This window comes from Amphibalanus amphitrite, unplaced genomic scaffold, assembly GCF_019059575.1.
Source record: "Amphibalanus amphitrite isolate SeventyFive unplaced genomic scaffold, NRLGWU_Aamphi_draft 000060F_arrow, whole genome shotgun sequence".
In the NCBI taxonomy this organism is placed as follows: Eukaryota; Metazoa; Arthropoda; class Thecostraca; order Balanomorpha; family Balanidae; genus Amphibalanus; species Amphibalanus amphitrite.
Window position 1 is genome coordinate 631563 of NW_024881556.1, and position 17161 is coordinate 648723.

Consider the following 17161-nt stretch of genomic DNA (forward strand, 5'->3'; position numbering starts at 1 on the left):
CACAAAACCGAAATATATGTTAAACAAATATGGTTGGTGAACACGTGTGCAAAATTTGAAGTCGATTTCTTCAAAAATGGCGGCGCTAGAGCGTTTTAAATTTACACGTTGAAAACGGTCACTTTCACGTCATTTTTGAAATTATTCTTTTTCAATTTTGAAATTTAAAAAGTGTTTTGGGCAATTTTTCGCGTTAATTGCGAAAATCTGACCCAATACATGTATCGCGCCATCAATGATCCGATACGCCATCAGAGGCCGCGCCGCGGACAGGTGGGCGCGGCGATACCTAGGCCGCGTGGGGGTTACATTGGTGTTCGGGAAGGGCTATGTCAACGCGAGGCAGGCCGCGGGGGAGCCGGTGGCGGCGCCGGTCCGTATTTGTCGGCGCCTAACAGCGGTGCGTTTATGGCGGAGGGAGAGCAAGCGGTATAGTGTCGGCAAGGCCGCACACAGGAGAAGGCACACCCCCATTCCCCCATTCGAGTTGGGGCCCCTAATCTTTAGACCGCCGAAGACCATGTAAAATGAACTGAAATAATGATTGAAAAGACCGGGAGGGCCCATCTCGTTCTCCAGCAGGCCCATACGAGTCCATAAATGTCCAGTAGCGCAGCCAGGGGTATTGTGGCGAAATTTCAATGGTCCTCAAAAGACCTCAAAGGGCCCACAGATGGGGTCACAGGGTCCTCAGATGGTCTCGAAGGGCCCTCGGTTAGCGTCAAATGGCCCTCATCTGGTGTCAAAGGGCCCTCAGATGGCCAAATGAAGGGCCACAAGATGGCCTCAAAGGGCCCTCAGATGGGTTCAAATGGCTCTCAGCCAACGTTAAACCTACCTCAGAAGACCTTAAAGGGCATCAAAGGGCCTAAACCTGCGTCAGAGGGCCCTGAGCTCGCGTCAAACGACCCTCCGAAGGCCTTAAAGAGTCCTTAGCTTGTGTGAGAGGGCCCCCAGCTGGTGTCAGTGAGCCCTCCTCAGCTGGCGCCAAAAGTCCATCTGAAGGCCTCAAACGGTCGTCAGCTGGAGTACAGCGGTCCTCAGATGCCGTCACGCGGCCCTCAAAAGCCTCAAGGAGCCCTTATAAGGTCTCAAAGGGCCCTCATTTGGCCTCAAAAGGCCCTCCGCTAGCGTTAACCGGACCTCAGAAGACCTTAAAGGGCCATTACTAGTGTCAGAGGGCCCCCAGCTAGTGTCAGGGGCCCCTGGCGCGAAATGGCCATCAGAAGGCATCAAACGGTCCGTAACTGGAGTCCAACCGCAACGGTCCTCAGCTGGCGTCAAGCGGCCCTCAAAAAGCCTCAAAGGCCGCTTAGAAGGCAGCCAAGGGCCCTCATATGACCCCAAAGGGTCCTCTGCTGGCGTCAAACGGACCTCAGAAGGTCTCAAAGGGCGTCAAAGGGCCCTGAGCGCGTGTCAAATATAAAAGCGCCCTTAGCTGGTGTCAGGAGGCCCCCAGTTGGTGTCAGCGTGCCCTCAGCTGGTGTCAGAGAGGCGAGAGCCCTCAGTTGGCATCTACTGGCCATCAGAAGGCCCCAAACGGTCCTCAGATGGCGTCCAACGGTCCTCAGCTGACGTTAAGTGGCCCTCAAAAAGGCCTCAAAGACCCCTCGGCTGCTGAAGAGGCCCTTAGCCTCAAAGGAAACTCAAGAGACGTTAAACGGCCCTAAAAAGGCTTGAAAGGGCCCTCTGCTGGTGGCAAAGGGCTCGCAATCGCATATGACGTCAATAACAGCTTTGTCAAAAACGGACCTGAGAGACCTTGCCGGTCCCTGGTTATAAGGGACTCCTGTCTCTTGCAGTAACCTGAGTGGCCCACGTTTACTGAGGGGCCCCTGGTTATTGAAGGAGTCCCTGGTTACTGGAAGGGTTATCAGAGGGTTCCCTGGTCACCTGGTGGGTCCCTGATCAATTGAAACCTCCCGATCATCTGAGCGCCCCCTGATTGCCTTGGTCTTGGCGTTGGCGTACAGTTTAAAGTCGTCGGCACACTGCGGCCTTCTCTTTCTCAACAAGTCCCTCTATTTCTTCTGCAGCGAGGGCGATTTCGTCAAAATACTCCTCCATCGCGAAGCCTCGTGCGCAGACGCAGTCTTCGGGGCGCTCGCTGCGCCAACTCTTGACGCCAACTGAGGGCTCCAAATGGAACAGATGGACTCCGAAACGAACGTGGGAATGCCGACACATGGTCCCTCCAAATTTACAGAAGAGGAGATGTCCCTGACAGCCCATTTGCAATAGGGGTCACTTTTACACTATAGACGTATGGGGAATTCGACCTTATCGACATGGTACTACGAGGTCAGCTGATCTGCTTGGCATTTAAATCGTAGTAAAACTGGCATTTAAACGCTGCGAAACAACTTACGTACAACGTAGCTCCGATGGGCCGCTCTTTCTTTTTCATCCCTCCGATTTTCTTCCGATCAAGAGAAGTTTCGTACCGAGAGAAGTTTCGCAGCCACGTCCGATATAACTTACGATAGCACGGATCCCCCCAGCCTGAATCTGAATGCGTGCACTGCACACGTCCCAGTGATGTTCTCTTCAAAGTCCACGCATTCTTTCGCTGCTTGTGTTGTCACTGTTGTGTACTTCTGGCATATAGTGTGTCAGCGGGTCCCATTTTGACGGCCGGCCACTGAAAGCCGCCTCCGACCACCGGGCACCGGACAGCACATAGTTCACCAATCAATATAGGCCGCGGCCGCTGCTCACGGGACGCCGTGTGGCGTTACCATGGCGACCGGCGTCTGATAGCGGCGGCAGCTGTTGACACAGGTATATCGATCAGCTGCTGGCCGGCACCTGCAGGGCAGGTGGGACACCGCACGGGACGCCGAGAGGGTCCCTCTCACCGTGAGAGGGACCCTCACCTCACCACCCGTGAGAATCTCACGGGTGGGCACTGCTCACACGCCTGCCTGCACCAGTCTGTCAATCGTCAGTCGTCGGTGGCTGACGCTGCTCAGAGTCCGCCCCTGTCGGTCAGATGTGGTCAGGCTGCAGGTAGATGGCCCCGGCGAGCTGGGGGCGCCGGCCGACAGCCGTGGGAGTGGCGCGGCGCGGGCGCCGGAAATGGGCGACTTCCGGTCTCGGCAGCCGCCGTCAGCTGATCGCCGCTCTGACAGAGCTGGGACACGGAGACGCCGTGCCGGTCTGGTTACAGTGCTGCAGAGCGGGGTCTGCTGCGAGCTGAGCTGGATTGTTGGTTCGTGTTGATTCACGGCAAACGGTCATCAATTTTACACAGTTGAAATGAGAACCATCAGATTCCCCTGGTAATAGGTAATTGATTGGTCCCTGTGTTGTTGCTACGTGAGAAGTTCACTCGCGTCTTGGCCAAACGTTCTGTCTGATGCTCTGCACGCCGCTGGGGATTGGTCACTGGTCAGTGATCACTGGTCAGCAGTCAGTAGGGTAGTCAGTAGTTGGTAGTCAGTAGTTGGTAGTCAGTAGTTGGTAGTCAGTAGTCAATAGTTGTTGTCAGCGGCCAGTGGTGGATGGTCAGTAGTCAGTAGTCACAAATCAGTAGTCAGTAGTCATTAACGCTATTAGTGGCAGGCTCCTGGCTACCCCATATTAGTGGCAGGGGGGCTGTTTACGACCCCCCCTTGATATCTCGAGATCTAACGGGCCGATTTTCAAAATTCAAACGGCATTCGATTTGGCTCAACGAGATCTACATTTCTAAAAAAAATAAAATTAAAAAATGTCAATAGGGGGGTAGAGGGGGGTAAAAACGGGCAAATTGCAGATACATTTTAGACTGTTTATGACGGCCAGGCTTCTGAACCAATATTAACGCAACTTTTGCCGATCGATAGAGAATGAACCAGGAATTCACATGGATCCTAAAAATATGCATTTTCAAAAATCATAGGCGGATACAGATCATTGAGATTGGGGGTACACAAAAAGTATAGTAAATAAGGTTTTTGTTGGTACTGTTTCTAAAAAGGGTGGCAATGGTCTTGTTATGTTACAATTTTCTTATGAGAGAACGACTAAAATTGTATTGGTCATGCATAGGCGGTGTCAGGGTCACTCAGGGCACCTATGTTGGGAGGTAAAAAATAACCCCCCTTTTTGGACGCCTGGATCCGCCTATTATAGCAAAAACGTGTCAAAAGAGGATACACAATAACTTTGTATATGTTATCACATAATACCTTTCATTCACTGTTCGTAAAACTGGTGCAGCATCGTGATCTTCGCCCAAATGGCTCGCTTCACGAATAGGACCCCCCAATTCCCAGTGCTCTGGAGCCGCCCCTGGTAAAGTTATGAACTTGAAATTTTCAGGGAATGTGCCCAATTTAGTTTTAGGAAAAGTCAGAAAATTTCAGCATCGTAGCTTCAGCGGTTTCGGAGATATTCCCGAAAAACCTGAGGGGTGGATAAAAACAACCCCCCCTGCCACTAATAGGGTTAACTCAGGAGTCATTGGCCAGCATTCAGTGGTCACTGGTCACTAGTCAGCGGTCAGTGGTCGATGATAAGTGGGCAGTGGGTACTGGTCGGCGTTCAGTAGTCCGTGGTCACGTATCGTTCGGTCGTCGATTTTCAGCCATCAGGTCGTCGTCTTCACGTGCCCTCAGCGCTGTATCGGCAGCCTGCTCTTCATCCACCAAAGTGTTTGGGCGTCTGAGGTCGGTGATTGCCAGTGGTTCCAACCGCGCCTCGCGCCGGACATCCGACTCGCCTCATGCCACTGCTGCCACGCTCATTCCCACGCTCAATCCCACGCCCCCTGACCGGCGCGCTGGTGAGGACAGTGCTCTACCGGCCTCTCGGAGCTGGCGCACCTCCGGACACATTTCTGATCCGAGTGGCTCGGACTTATATCTGCAGGTCCCGGTGACCCGGCCGAGCCTCCACCAGTGCACGGCGGCAGTGGCCGGCCGGCGCGCCGCCGCCGCCGCACCTGGATATATCGTCTGCACCGCGCGGCCGCCCCCGCACCGGGATATATCGTCTGCACTGGTCGACACTCGTCGACCAGTGCAGACGTCGTCGTCGACATCGTCGACATATATCGTCGACACTCGTCACATGTCGTCCTAGACCTAGCCTGTCAGTGTAAACATTTGATAAGCCTTCGTACCTAAACATGCGATGTCAATTGGCTTTCGCTGGAGGTCAACTCTCTGGTCGCTCTCGCTACCCTATGGCCCATAACTGTTCGAGTCGTCGATAAATGCGTCATAAGTATTTGCAGTTATTTTTTGACGGGCAGTTTTTTCACTCGCTGTGAAACTCGCTCAGTTACCAGTGATTGTTGTGTTTCATTCGTTGGTAAACGAAGGAAGCGTGTGTGTTCCGGTAGGGCAGTGACTGTCAGGGGCGCCTTGTGTCGAGGTTTGTTTTCTCCATCAGTTCAGTTTGTTTGCGCCCATTAGGGCTTCAATCCCGTCCGTTCCGCCCCGACTACCTGTGTACGTCCGCTCAGACCGGTCCGCCGGCGTCTCAGCTGCTCCTAGTAAACAGTCCGCCGGACACAGTGGCTGGTTGTCCGTCCGTTCTCCGCCGCCGGCGGTGCCCAGATCACCCCTGGCCCGGCCGAGCCCGCCGCACTCCGATCGCGTTGAACCGGCCGCGCTCAGGTGTTCAGGGCCATCGCGGCACGTTTACGAGTCCGGCGATGCGACAGGTCTGCCCGAGCTGTTACGCGTCGAGAAAGCTGACCGGAAGGTGTGTTATAGTCGGGAGTTGTGTTATGGTCGGTTTGTGATATGGTCGGGAGGTGTGATATGGTCGGTTTGTGATATGGTTGGGAGTTGCGCTATGGTCGGTTTGTGATATGTGTTATGGTTGGGAGGTGTGATATGGTCGGGGGGGGGGGTGTTATGGTCGGTTTGTGTCATGGTCGGAGGTGTGTTATGCTCAGGTTGTGTTATGGTCGGTTTGTGATATGGTCGGAACTCGGAACTCGGAGGTGTGTCATGGTCAGGACTAGGAGGTGTGTTATGGTCGGTTTGTGCTATGGTCGCTCGGTTTGTGTTATGGTCGGAGGTGTGTTATGGTCAGGTTGTGTTATGGTCGGAGATGTGTTATGGTCGGAGGTGTGCTATGTCCGGGGGGTCACGGTTCGTCGGAAGGTCATCTCAGGCTCAAAAGACGGTATATCCCTCGCCCATGTAGGGGGGGGGTTGGTGCAACCCCCCCCTGAGGTTTTTCGGAAATAGTGCAAAAACGGCGGCGCGCAGCGCCGCCAAATTTTGGGTACCTTATGGGGCAAACCTTGCGCATCTTTTGATAAAAAAATTTGACCGGGTCATGTCAGGTCACGGAGTTATGACGTCACAAAGGGAACAGCCTCCGGCCGGATTTTCACAAACTGAGTGCCAACGCCCGAGGTTTCCTGCCGGTGGTACGGACATCGGTTGATGGATCGTAATGAAACTTCCCATGCATGTTGGGGCAAGTATTGGCTATCATATGGTATAAGAAACTTGACCGGGTCAGGTCAGGTCACGGAGCTATGACGTCACAAGAGGAACAGCGTCCGGTACTATTTTTGAAAAGCGCCCGAACCACTATTTTGCTAATTCTTGTCACCTCAATGGGAATATGCAGCAATATTAGCTTCTATAGGGAGCAAATGGACCTTCCAAATCCAAAAATACAATCAGATTTCAAAAATTGAAATTTTGATTTTTCGAATTTCTGCCGCCGACTGTGACCTTGGCGACTTCCGGCGCTCCCAACGCGCCATTTTTAGAGCTAGGGAAACGAAATACATACCAAACGATAGAGAATTGATCAAGGAACACGATAGTGAAGGTTTCAAGTCGATATCTCCCACCGTTTTGCCGCAATCGCCGCGGAAAGTTGAAAAAAGTCTGTTTTTCCGAAAATTTGACCTTTGACCGGTCAAAAGTAGGTCAAATGTTGACCTAGAACCAAAAAATATACCACCAATCGCGAGATCTCGGCGAGAGCAATCCGTTGGTCTTTTCCGCTAAGCTCTACGACGCTCCGTTTTCAAACGCTAAGGGGGGGTCGCACCAACCCCCCCCCCTGCATGGGCGAAGGTGGCAGATCGCCGTTTACGGGCGAGGGTATACCATTCAAAAGCTGCGGTGAGCTGAATCCAAAAATGTATTTTTTGTAAAAATCGATCGATGGCCTTTTTTAAAAATTGCGTTTTTGTAAAAACTTAACTATTAGTGGCAGGGGGGTGTTTTTATCCACCCCTCAGGTTTTTCGGGAATATCTCCGAAACCGCTGAAGCTACGATGCTGAAATTTTCTGACTTTTCCTAAAACTAAATTGGGCACATTCCCTGAAAATTTCAAGTTCATAACTTTACCAGGGGCGGCTCCAGAGCACTGGGAATTGGGGGGTCCTATTCGTGAAGCGAGTCATTTGGGCGAAGATCACGATGCTGCACCAGTTTTACGAACAGTGAATGAAAGGTATCATGTGATAACATATACAAAGTTATTGTGCATCCTCTTTTGACACGTTTTTGCTATAATAGACGGATCCAGGCGTCCAAAAAGGGGGGTTATTTTTTACCTCCCAACATAGGTGCCCTGACACCGCCTATGCATGACCAATACAATTTTAGTCGTTCTCTCATAAGAAAAGTGTAACATAACAAGACCATTGCCACCCTTTTTAGAAACAGTACCAACAAAAACCTTATTTACTATACTTTTTGTGTACCCCCAATCTCAATGATCTGTATCCGCCTATGATTTTTGAAAATGCATATTTTTAGGATCCATGTGAATTCCTGGTTCATTCTCTATCGATCGGCAAAAGTTGCGTTAAGATTGGTTCAGAAACCTGGCCGTGATAAACAGTCTAAAATGTATCTGCAATTTGCCCGTTTTTACCCCCCTCTACCCCCCTATTGACATTTTTCAATTTTTTTTTAGAAATGTAGATCTCGTTGAGCGAAATCGAATGCCGTTTAAATTTTGAAAATCGGCCCGTTAGATCTCGAGATATCAAGGGGGGTCGTAAACAGCCCCCCCTGCCACTAATAGGGGGTAGCCAGGAGCCTGCCACTAATAGGGTTAATAATCTTTTATTCAACGGGCTGTCCCGGACATTCTTGAAAACATAAACATTATTTTTGAATTCCAGTGAAAGCTGAACGCCAAAAGAACAATATTTAGCGAAGCAATATTTCCAAACATTAATATGCGTCTCCCACAGCCGAAAATAAGGCGCAATCACACAGCTCAGTGTCACGATGGACCAAAGTCAGCCACACAGATGCGTGAAATGACCCTTATCGACTCGCAGACCCGGCGCTCTCGGCCCGCCTGACCGGCCACGGAAAGAACGTTCGGCTCTCGTTCTACTAAACAAATGCCATATTTGTCACTTTAACTGTCCACATCGCTATTAAAGTTATTCAGGATACCTGTGAAGAAAATTCATTGTTCTGCTCGATTTACAACATGCTTTAATTTACATTTTTCTTATGCATGTTTTGTTCAATCCAGCTGCGATCAGTGCCCGCGCAGGGGAAGTGAGCGGGGTTTCACTGTCAGAGGCTGTACTGGTGACAGCTGCTCGGCCGTGCGACCGGTCAAAGGTTACCCTGCCCCGCCGGGCGCTACCCCCACTCCACCCGAGCTGAGGCCGGTGCAGCCTCTGACATTTCAGCGCGGCCAATTTTCCTTATATGGGCATGATACCAAGCTCAATTGAGCAAAGTAGACATGAACAAATGCAAATTAATGGCTGATGTGAAGATGACAGAACAATGAATTTTCTTCACAGGTATCCTGAATAACTTTAATAGCGATGTGGACAGTTAAACTGACAAATATGACATTTGTTTAGTAGAACGAGAGCCGAACGTTCTTTCCGTGGCCGGTCAGGCGGGCCTAGAGCGCCGGGTCTGCGAGTCGATAAGGGTCATTTCACGCTTCTATGTGGCTGACTTTGGTCCATCATGACACTGAGCTGTGTGATTGCGCCTTATTTTCGGCTGTGGGAGACGCATATTAATGTTTGGAAATGTTGCTTCCCTAAATACTGTTCTTTTGGCATTCAGCTTTCACTGGAACTCAAAAATACATGTTTATGTTTTCAAGAATGTCCAGGACAGCCCGTTGAATAAAAGATTATTAAGTTTTTACAAAAACGCAATTTTCAAAAAAGGCCATCGATCGATTTTGATAAAAATTACATTTTTGGATTCAGCTCACCGTCAGCTTTCGAATGGTATATATCGTTTCTTTTGAGCCTGAGATGACCTTCCGACGAACCGTGGGTGTGCTATGGTCGGTTTGTTATATGGTCGGGTGGGGGGGGGGGGGGTGTAATGGTCGGTTTGTGTCATTGTCGGAGGTGTGCCCGTTTCGCCCGGAGTGCAGTGGCTCAGACCGGGAGGGGCGTCGCTCCTGCAGGACGGACCGGGCGGACCGCGCACTATAGGACCAGAATGGGGTCGGGGACGGACTCGGGACTGTACAGACTAGGACTGGGCACACTGGGACGGAGGACTGGGACGGAGGACTGTACAGACTGGGACGGAGGACTGGGACGGAGGACTGGGACGGAGGACTGTGCAGACTGGGACGGAGGACTGTGCAGACTGGGACGGAGGACTGGGCAGACTGGGCAGACTGAGACCGAGGACTGGGCAGACTGGGAGCCGCTCCGGCTGACGGGCCGGCCCATCTGTTACAGAATGCCGGCGCTGCCCGCTGTGTAGCCGAGCTGCGAGCTGCGCGAGCCGCGCCGTCTGTGAGCGTCTGTGAGCGTCTGTGAGCGGTGACCCGGGCGGCGGATCGCACTGGGCTGACATGGCCGCCCGGCCGCTGGCGATCGACCCGACCGGGCCGCGGGTGAACGGCTCCGGTCCCAGCTCCGAGGAGCCCATCTCACCGCTCTCCTCGGAAATCAGCCGCAACACAGGTGAGAGCACGTCGTAACGGTGAGAAAACCGGAAACAGCGCTGCAGTAACGGAAATCAGCGGCACAGCGCCGGAACTAACCAGTACGGTACCGGAAATCACCGGAAATCACCGGTACAGCGTCGGAAATCACTGGTACAGTATCAAAAATAATGTGATACAGAACAGAAATCACCGGAACAGTAACAGAAATCACTATATACAACACCGGCATTGCCAGTGCGGCGCCGGAAATCCGCGGCACACTGACCAAAATAACGGTTGCAACACCGGAAATCGCCAATTCCGTCCCTTGTTCTGACGTGCGTAAAACAGTACAGCACGCTATTTTTTGTTCAGACAATGCAACGTTTCCTACATACAACCGCTCCAGCGGCTTAAGCCTCACTAAACAGAAGAGTACAGGCATGTTCCTTGTAATACAAGTGGTGCTATTGTGACTGGAATAGATGTTCGCAGGAGTAGAACATTATCAGACCGGCTCCTAACGTATGTCGTATTGTGTGGGATAAACACCTACTAATTAAACCTTAGCTTCTTGACGGAAGATTGTAGGTATATTGTGATGTCCGGCATTATCAAGTGCTGAGTGCTGGCAATGGGGTTAGCACTGAGTATAGGCGATACAAAGATCAATTATTTCATTTTTGGTGCACAGAGATGATATTTTCGTCGAGCAGTTGCACGGCTTCCGAATAGCACCGTAAGTATATCCCTAGAACGCCTAGGGGGGGGGGGGGTTGTATCAACCCCCCCCCTGAGGTTTTTTCGAAGTGCACGCTAAACGGCTTGTCGAAGCGGGCTGAAATTTTCAATACCCTCTGGGGCAACCTTTGCGCATCTTTTGCCGAAAAAAATTGATCGGGTCATGTCAGGTCACGGAGTTATGACGTCATAAGAGGTACAGCCTCCGGCCGACAGTTACCAAACGTGTGCGCCGAATCCCTAGGTTTTCTGCCGGTGATACCCACATTGTTTGATGGATCATGATGAAACTTCCCATGCATGTTGGGGCAAGCATTGGCTATCGTGTGGTGCAAGAAAATTGACCGGGTCAGGTCAGGTCACGGAGCTATGACGTCACAAGAGGAACAACGTCCGGTACTATTTTTGAAAAGCGCCCGAACCACTATTTTGCTAATTCTTGTCACGTCAATGGGAATATGCAGCAATATTAGCTTCTATAGGGAGCAAATGGACCTCCCAAATCCAAAAATACAATCAGATTTCAAAAATTTAAATTTTGATTTTTCGAATTTCTGCCGCCGACTGTGACCTTGCCGACTTCCGGCGCTCCCAACGCGCCATTTTTAGAGCTAGGGAAACGAAATACATACCAAACGATAGAGAATTGATCAAGGAACACGATAGTGAAGGTTTCAAGTCGATATCTCCCACCGTTTTGCCGCAATCGCCGCGGAAAGTTGAAAAAGTTTGATTTTTCGGAAAATTTGACCTTTGACCGGTCATAAGTAGGTCAAATGTTGACCTAGGACCAAAAAATATACCATCAATCGCGAGATCTCGTTGAGAGCAATCCGTTGTTTTTTTTTCCGCTAAGCTCTACGACCTTCCGTTTCGAAACGCCAGGGGGGGGGGGTCGTAACAACCCCCCCCCCCTGGTCGTTCGTGTTATGAGAAATGGCCTGGTCGTGCGAGGGATATAGCCCACTTCTCATTTTTGGGTCATGGTTGCTCGTCCATACAGTGATAACAGGGAGTTGCCATCGTCATTGGTGGATTAATTGTCTCATTCAGTCACATGGAAACAGTTGATTCCAATGGCCAGCACGACGTGACCTGTGCTGACGCGCCGACTGGACCGGTGGTGACCACCGGTCACCACCGGTCCACCGTCCATTGGCGTCGTGACCGGCCGGCTGGTTCGGCAGGCTCTGTGTCGCGGCGGCACTGAGTTAGCAGTATACGTCAGTGTCATCACGGCCGCGCTGCGGCCAGGGGCCCGTCGGGGCCGCGGTGGCCTCCTCCGGTGCCGGCTACTGGTGGCACCTCCGCTGGCGATAACGGTCAGCCGCCGGTCACGGCTCACTACCGCCGGTCTATCGGTCACCGCCGGTCTATCGGTCACCGCCGGGGTATCGGTCTCCGCCGGTCTATCGGTCTCCGCCGGTCTATCGGTCTCCGCCGGTCTATCGGTCTCCGCTGGTCTATTGGTCACCGACCACCGGTCAGCGTCGGACCTGGTAGTCTGATCGATTGGTGCAGATACGGCGCTACCTGAGCAGCGGGCACAGGCGCTGCCTGAGTAACCGAGCTACCTGAGCTACCTGAGCAGCGGGCACAGGCGCTGCCTGAGTAACCGAGCTACCTAAGCTACCTGAGCAGCGGGCACAGGCCCTGCCTGAGTAACCGAGCTACCTGAGCAGCGGGCACAGGCGCTGTCTGAGTAACCGAGCTACCTGAACTACCTGAGCAGCGGGCACAGGCGCTACCTGAGCTACCCGAACTACCTGAACTACCTGAACTACCTGAGCCACCTGAGCTACCTGAGCTACCTGAACTAACTGAACTACCTGAACTACCTGAGCCACCTGAGCTACCTGAGCTACCTGAGCAGGAGGCACAGGCGATACCTGAGGTAACTGAGCGGCAGGCACAAGGCTACCTGAGTTACCTGAGTTACCTGAGCAGCGGGCAAAGGCGCTGCCTGAGCCACCTAAGCTACCTGAGCTACCTGAGCTACCTGAGTTACCTTAACTACCTGAGCCACCTGAGCTACCTGAGCTACCTGAGCAGGAGGCACAGGCGATACCTGAGGTAACTGAGCGGCAGGCACAAGGCTACCTGAGTTACCTGAGTTACCTGAGCAGCGGGCAAAGGCGCTGCCTGAGCCACCTGAGCTACTTGAGCTACCTTAACTACCTGAGCTAGCTGAGCTACCTGAGCCGCGGGCACAGCGATACCTGAGCTAACTGAGTGGCAGGCACAGGGCTATCTGAGCTACCTGAGCTACCTGAGCAGCGGGTGCAGGCGCGAACATGGCAACGGCAGGCGATCGGCTCGGTTAGGAGCTGACTGAATTATTCGGAAGGATATTGGCTGCAGAGTTCAGAGTGGCACAGAACTACCGAGGTGGCCCGTGCTGGGGAGCGGCCAGCGGGGCCGCCGCTCTCGGCGCTCGATTTCGCCGGCGTCCGCGTCGGTCCACCTGTCCCGACCCGGCCCGACACCAGTGGGACGTCGGTCCACCTGTCCCGACCCGGCCCGGCTCCAGCGGGACGGACTGACCGGCTGCCGAACGGGACACTTTCGCCCGGCGCACGGCATCGGCTCTGTCTCTCAGAGCTACGATGGAGGGGGCTGACCGGAGGGGCTCCGATGGAGGGGGCTGACCGGAGGGTCTGATAGGAGGGTCTGATAGGAGGGTCTGATAGGAGGGTCTGGCCGGAGGGTCTGATTGGAGGGTCTGATTGGAGGGTCTGACCGGAGGGTCTGAAAGGAGGGTCTGATCGGAGGGTCTGATAGGAGGGTCTGGCCCAAGGGTCTGATCGGAGGGTCTGATAGGAGGGTCTGATCGGAGGGTCTGATAGGAGAGTCTGATCGGAGGGTCTGATAGGAGGGTCTGGCCCAAGGGTCTGATCGGAGGGGCTCCGATGGAGGGGATCTGGCCGGAGGGTCTGATTGGAGGGTCTGATTGGAGGGTCTGATTGGAGGGTCTGATATGAGGGTCTGATCGGAGGGTCTGATAGGAGGGTCCATAGAGTAGCTCCGCTCAATGCTGGGGCTTATCAATTGAAAGGCGAATATTCTGAAGCTTGTGACAAGGCTGTGGAGAGGCTTATCGGACATAACTCGACTTATAGCTACGTAAATAGAAAGCGAGAGATATGTGCATTCTTATAGTTTAGTGGCAGCGATGAGTGTGAGGTAGGGATGCCTTAACGGAAGAACAAAGAACTCTAATTAGTTCTCCGATAAATAAAACGTCAATATCAAAAGTCATCACCAAGCTGCGTCAAGATCGATACCATCAGGTACTCATTGAAAACCACCCTATCTAGTTTGCAGTCTATTATAGGTTGGCCGGTGCAGGTCTCAGGTCTGTGCAACCCGGTGCAAGTCACAGGTCTGAGTTTGCAGGTCTGAGGTGTCAGGTCTTAGGTCTGAGGCTTCATTTCTGAGTTCTCAATTTTTTTTTAAGGCCATCAGACGATTTTGATAAAAATACATTTTTGGAATCAGCTCACCGTCAGCTTTCGAATGGTGTATTTCGCTTCTTTTGTGGATGAAATGACTTTCCGACGAACGGTGGCCGGTGGACCGGCCGCGGGCGGGCGGCGCGGCTCGGCCCGCCGCGCCGCTTTGTTTCACCGGCAGCCGGGGGGGGGGGGGGGGGGAGGAAGGGGAGGGGGGAAGGGACAGGAAGCGGCCGAGACGGAGGTGGTCACCCCTCCCCTCCCTCTGCCTCCCCGGGCCAGGTGGTCGCCGGCCGGTAATTGTTTTCGGCGAGGGCCGGCCGTACTCCGTCTGGGAGTCGGAGGAGCGCGCTCCTCCCGGACCGGACCGCTCGAGCGGTCCGGTCCGGGCCGGTCCGGCCGCCGCGCTGATTTGGTGACACGGACGGAGACAGAGGCAGAGCGGAACAACTAAAACACACACGCACACACACACACACACACACACACACACACTGGTTTCCGAGCCGTGATGGCCAACACTCGGTACAGCTGGAACGCAATCCGCCGATGACATTCAGATTCAGAGCGTGCCTGCGGCGACTCGACATGTCCGGCCCACACTCTGATGAGCAGTGAGCAGTGAGCGGTGAGCAGTGAGCAGTGAGCGTTGTGGACGAGCTGTCCTCACACCGCGTGTGGCCGACCGATGACGGCCGGATGACGCACCCGACACCTTTGTGTGGGCGCACCCCCCTCCCCCCTCCCCCCACACACACTGACGGCCGCTGGAGCATGGCGGGGCCACAGGTCAGGTCACGGCCCGGTATGACAGGTCATGTCACGGTCCGGTGATACAGGCCAAGTGGGACAGGTCAGGCCACAGTGCGGTGGGACAGGTCAGACCACAGCGCGGTGGGACAGGTCATGTCACGGTCCGGTGGGACAGGTCAGGTGGGACAGGTCAGATGGGACAGGTCAGGTCACGGTCTGATGGGATAGATCCTGTCGCAGCTGTCGTTTACCTGTGGCACTGGTCCCTCGGCTGTGCGGGGCCGAGTCCCTCGGCAGTCGACTGTCCAGTGTCCATAACTGCGGCGCTGGGTCCTCAGGAGTCGACTGTGTTCACACCTGGTCCCTGTGTTACCTCTCCCCTCTCTCTCCCCTTTACCCTCCACTCTCTCCACCTCGGCCATCTGTCGCCGCGTCGATCCGGTCGGTGACGGTCGGTAGGTCGGTCGGTGACGGTCGGTGACGGTCGGCCGGTCGGTGACGGCCGGTCGGTAACGGTCGGTGACGGTCGGTCGGTCAATCCGGTCGGTGACGGTCGGTCGGTCAATCCGGTCGGTGACGGTCGGCCGGTCGGTCGGTGCAGGTGGGTCAGTCAGCAGGTCGGCCGGTCGGTTTTCCTCACTCATTACCTACTCGGGCCAGACCGGCCGACCCTGACCCTGGCCGCAGTGGCCGGCAGGCCGGCCACCAGCCCCCTCCCTCCTTCCCCCTCCCCTGAGCTGGTGAGCGTGACTCGAGTGATCTGTGACCCCCTCCCCCTCCCGACCGGCGGCCGACGTCCGCGCCGCGTCCGGTGTGGGCTCTGCTCCAGTGACGTCACTCCAGGGGTGTCCGGACCTCGCCCGGGGTCATATTGCCCGTGTAGGGGAGTGTGGGGAAGGGGGGGGGGGGCGACACCGCCCACCATATCCGGCGGCTCCTCGAAGGTCAGAGTCGCCGGCTCGAGACGGACTCAGCCAGGGCGGTACAGGCCACAGGGGCTCACCTGAGGGGGCGGCTCCGAGGGACCCACCTACCCGCGATACTGGTTCAGAGGGGACCACCTCCAGGTCTCACTCTCAGAACTCTCTCTCTCTCTCTCTCTCTCTCTCTCTCTCTCTCTCTCTCTCTCTCTCTCTCTCTCTCTCTCTCTCTCTCTCTCTCTCTCTCTCTCTCTCTCTCTCTCTCTCTCTCTCTCTCTCTCTCTGTCTCTGTCTCTGTCTCTGTCTCTGTCTCTGTCTCTGTCTCTGTCTCTGTCTCTGTCTCTGTCTCTGTCTCTGTCTCTGTCTCTGTCTCTGGTCTCTGGTCTCTGGTCTCTGGTCTCTGGTCTCTGGTCTCTGGTCTCTGGTCTCTGGTCTCTGGTCTCTGTCTCTGTCTCTGTCTCTGTCTCTCTCTCTCTCTCTCTCTCTCTCTCTCTCTCTGTCTCTGTCTCTCTCTCTCTCTCTCTCTCTCTCTCTCTCTCTCTCTCTCTCTCTCTCTCTCTCTCTCTCTCTCTCTCTCTCTCTCTCTCTCTCTCTCTCTCTCTCTCTCTCGAGGGCTCGTCAGCGTATTAGCGTACTTATACGGGACTTTGTATCCGTGGAGACTACATACAGCGTACGAATTAAGCTTTGAGCCCCGTTGAATGAGACCTCACCAATGCAGTGCAGTGGCGCCAGCCGGCACCCGCACCCCTACGCCGGCCCTACCAAGACAACGGCTACTGCTGGAACCCGTGCCCCCTACCAAAACAACGGCTATACTGCGGGAACCTACACTGCCGGAACGACGGCAGTTGCCGAAACCTTCACTGCCGGAACCCACAGCAGGACCCGCCAGAGCGCGCCTGTCCCCTATGCCGGTGTTCCGCCGCCCGGGACAGCGCGGCGGGACGCGGTGTTCCGCCGGCCGGGACAGCGGGGAGCGGTGTTCCGCCGGCCGGGACAGCGCGGCGGGACGCGGTGTTCCGCCGGTCGGGACGGCGGGGCGCGGTGTTCTGCCGGCTGGGACGGCGGGGCGCGGTGTTCCGCCGCCCGGGACAGCAGCGACACAGTGTCGCAGGGGGCGGGCCGCCGGCCGGCCACCTGTGGTTTACCGCGAACTGACTCACCGGGCGTGCAACTGTGCACGGTTTGCACTGTGCACGGCGCTGCTAACCAGGTAACCGGGCGGCCGCTGCCAGTGCTGAGCCGTGGGAGCCCGATGGGTAGAGAGTGGTGGAACATCAATCTGCCCCCGAGTGTACCGTGTACAGCCGGACAGAGCGACGGTGGTCTGGTGCCCACAGTATCTACCGGCCGCCGCCCGCCGGCCGCCGCCCACACCGCCCACCGGCGCGCTGTGTTGCGTCGCCTCGCCCAGGTCGGACGTCACGTGTCACGCGTCACG

At 54.7% G+C, this 17161-nt stretch overlaps 1 protein-coding gene across 4 annotated transcripts in view; it reads left to right on the forward strand.

Moving 5' to 3' along the window:
• LOC122378474 (echinoderm microtubule-associated protein-like 2) overlaps positions 1-17161 on the forward strand; it is a 73910-nt gene that overhangs the window by 3386 nt on the left and 53363 nt on the right. For all 4 annotated transcript variants that reach the window (XM_043359569.1, XM_043359570.1, XM_043359574.1 and 1 more), the window contains exon 2: positions 9661-9888. In XM_043359569.1, coding sequence (XP_043215504.1) covers positions 9777-9888 — 112 coding nt within the window. In that variant the 5' untranslated portion in view covers positions 9661-9776. The remainder of the gene's footprint in view (positions 1-9660; positions 9889-17161) is intronic.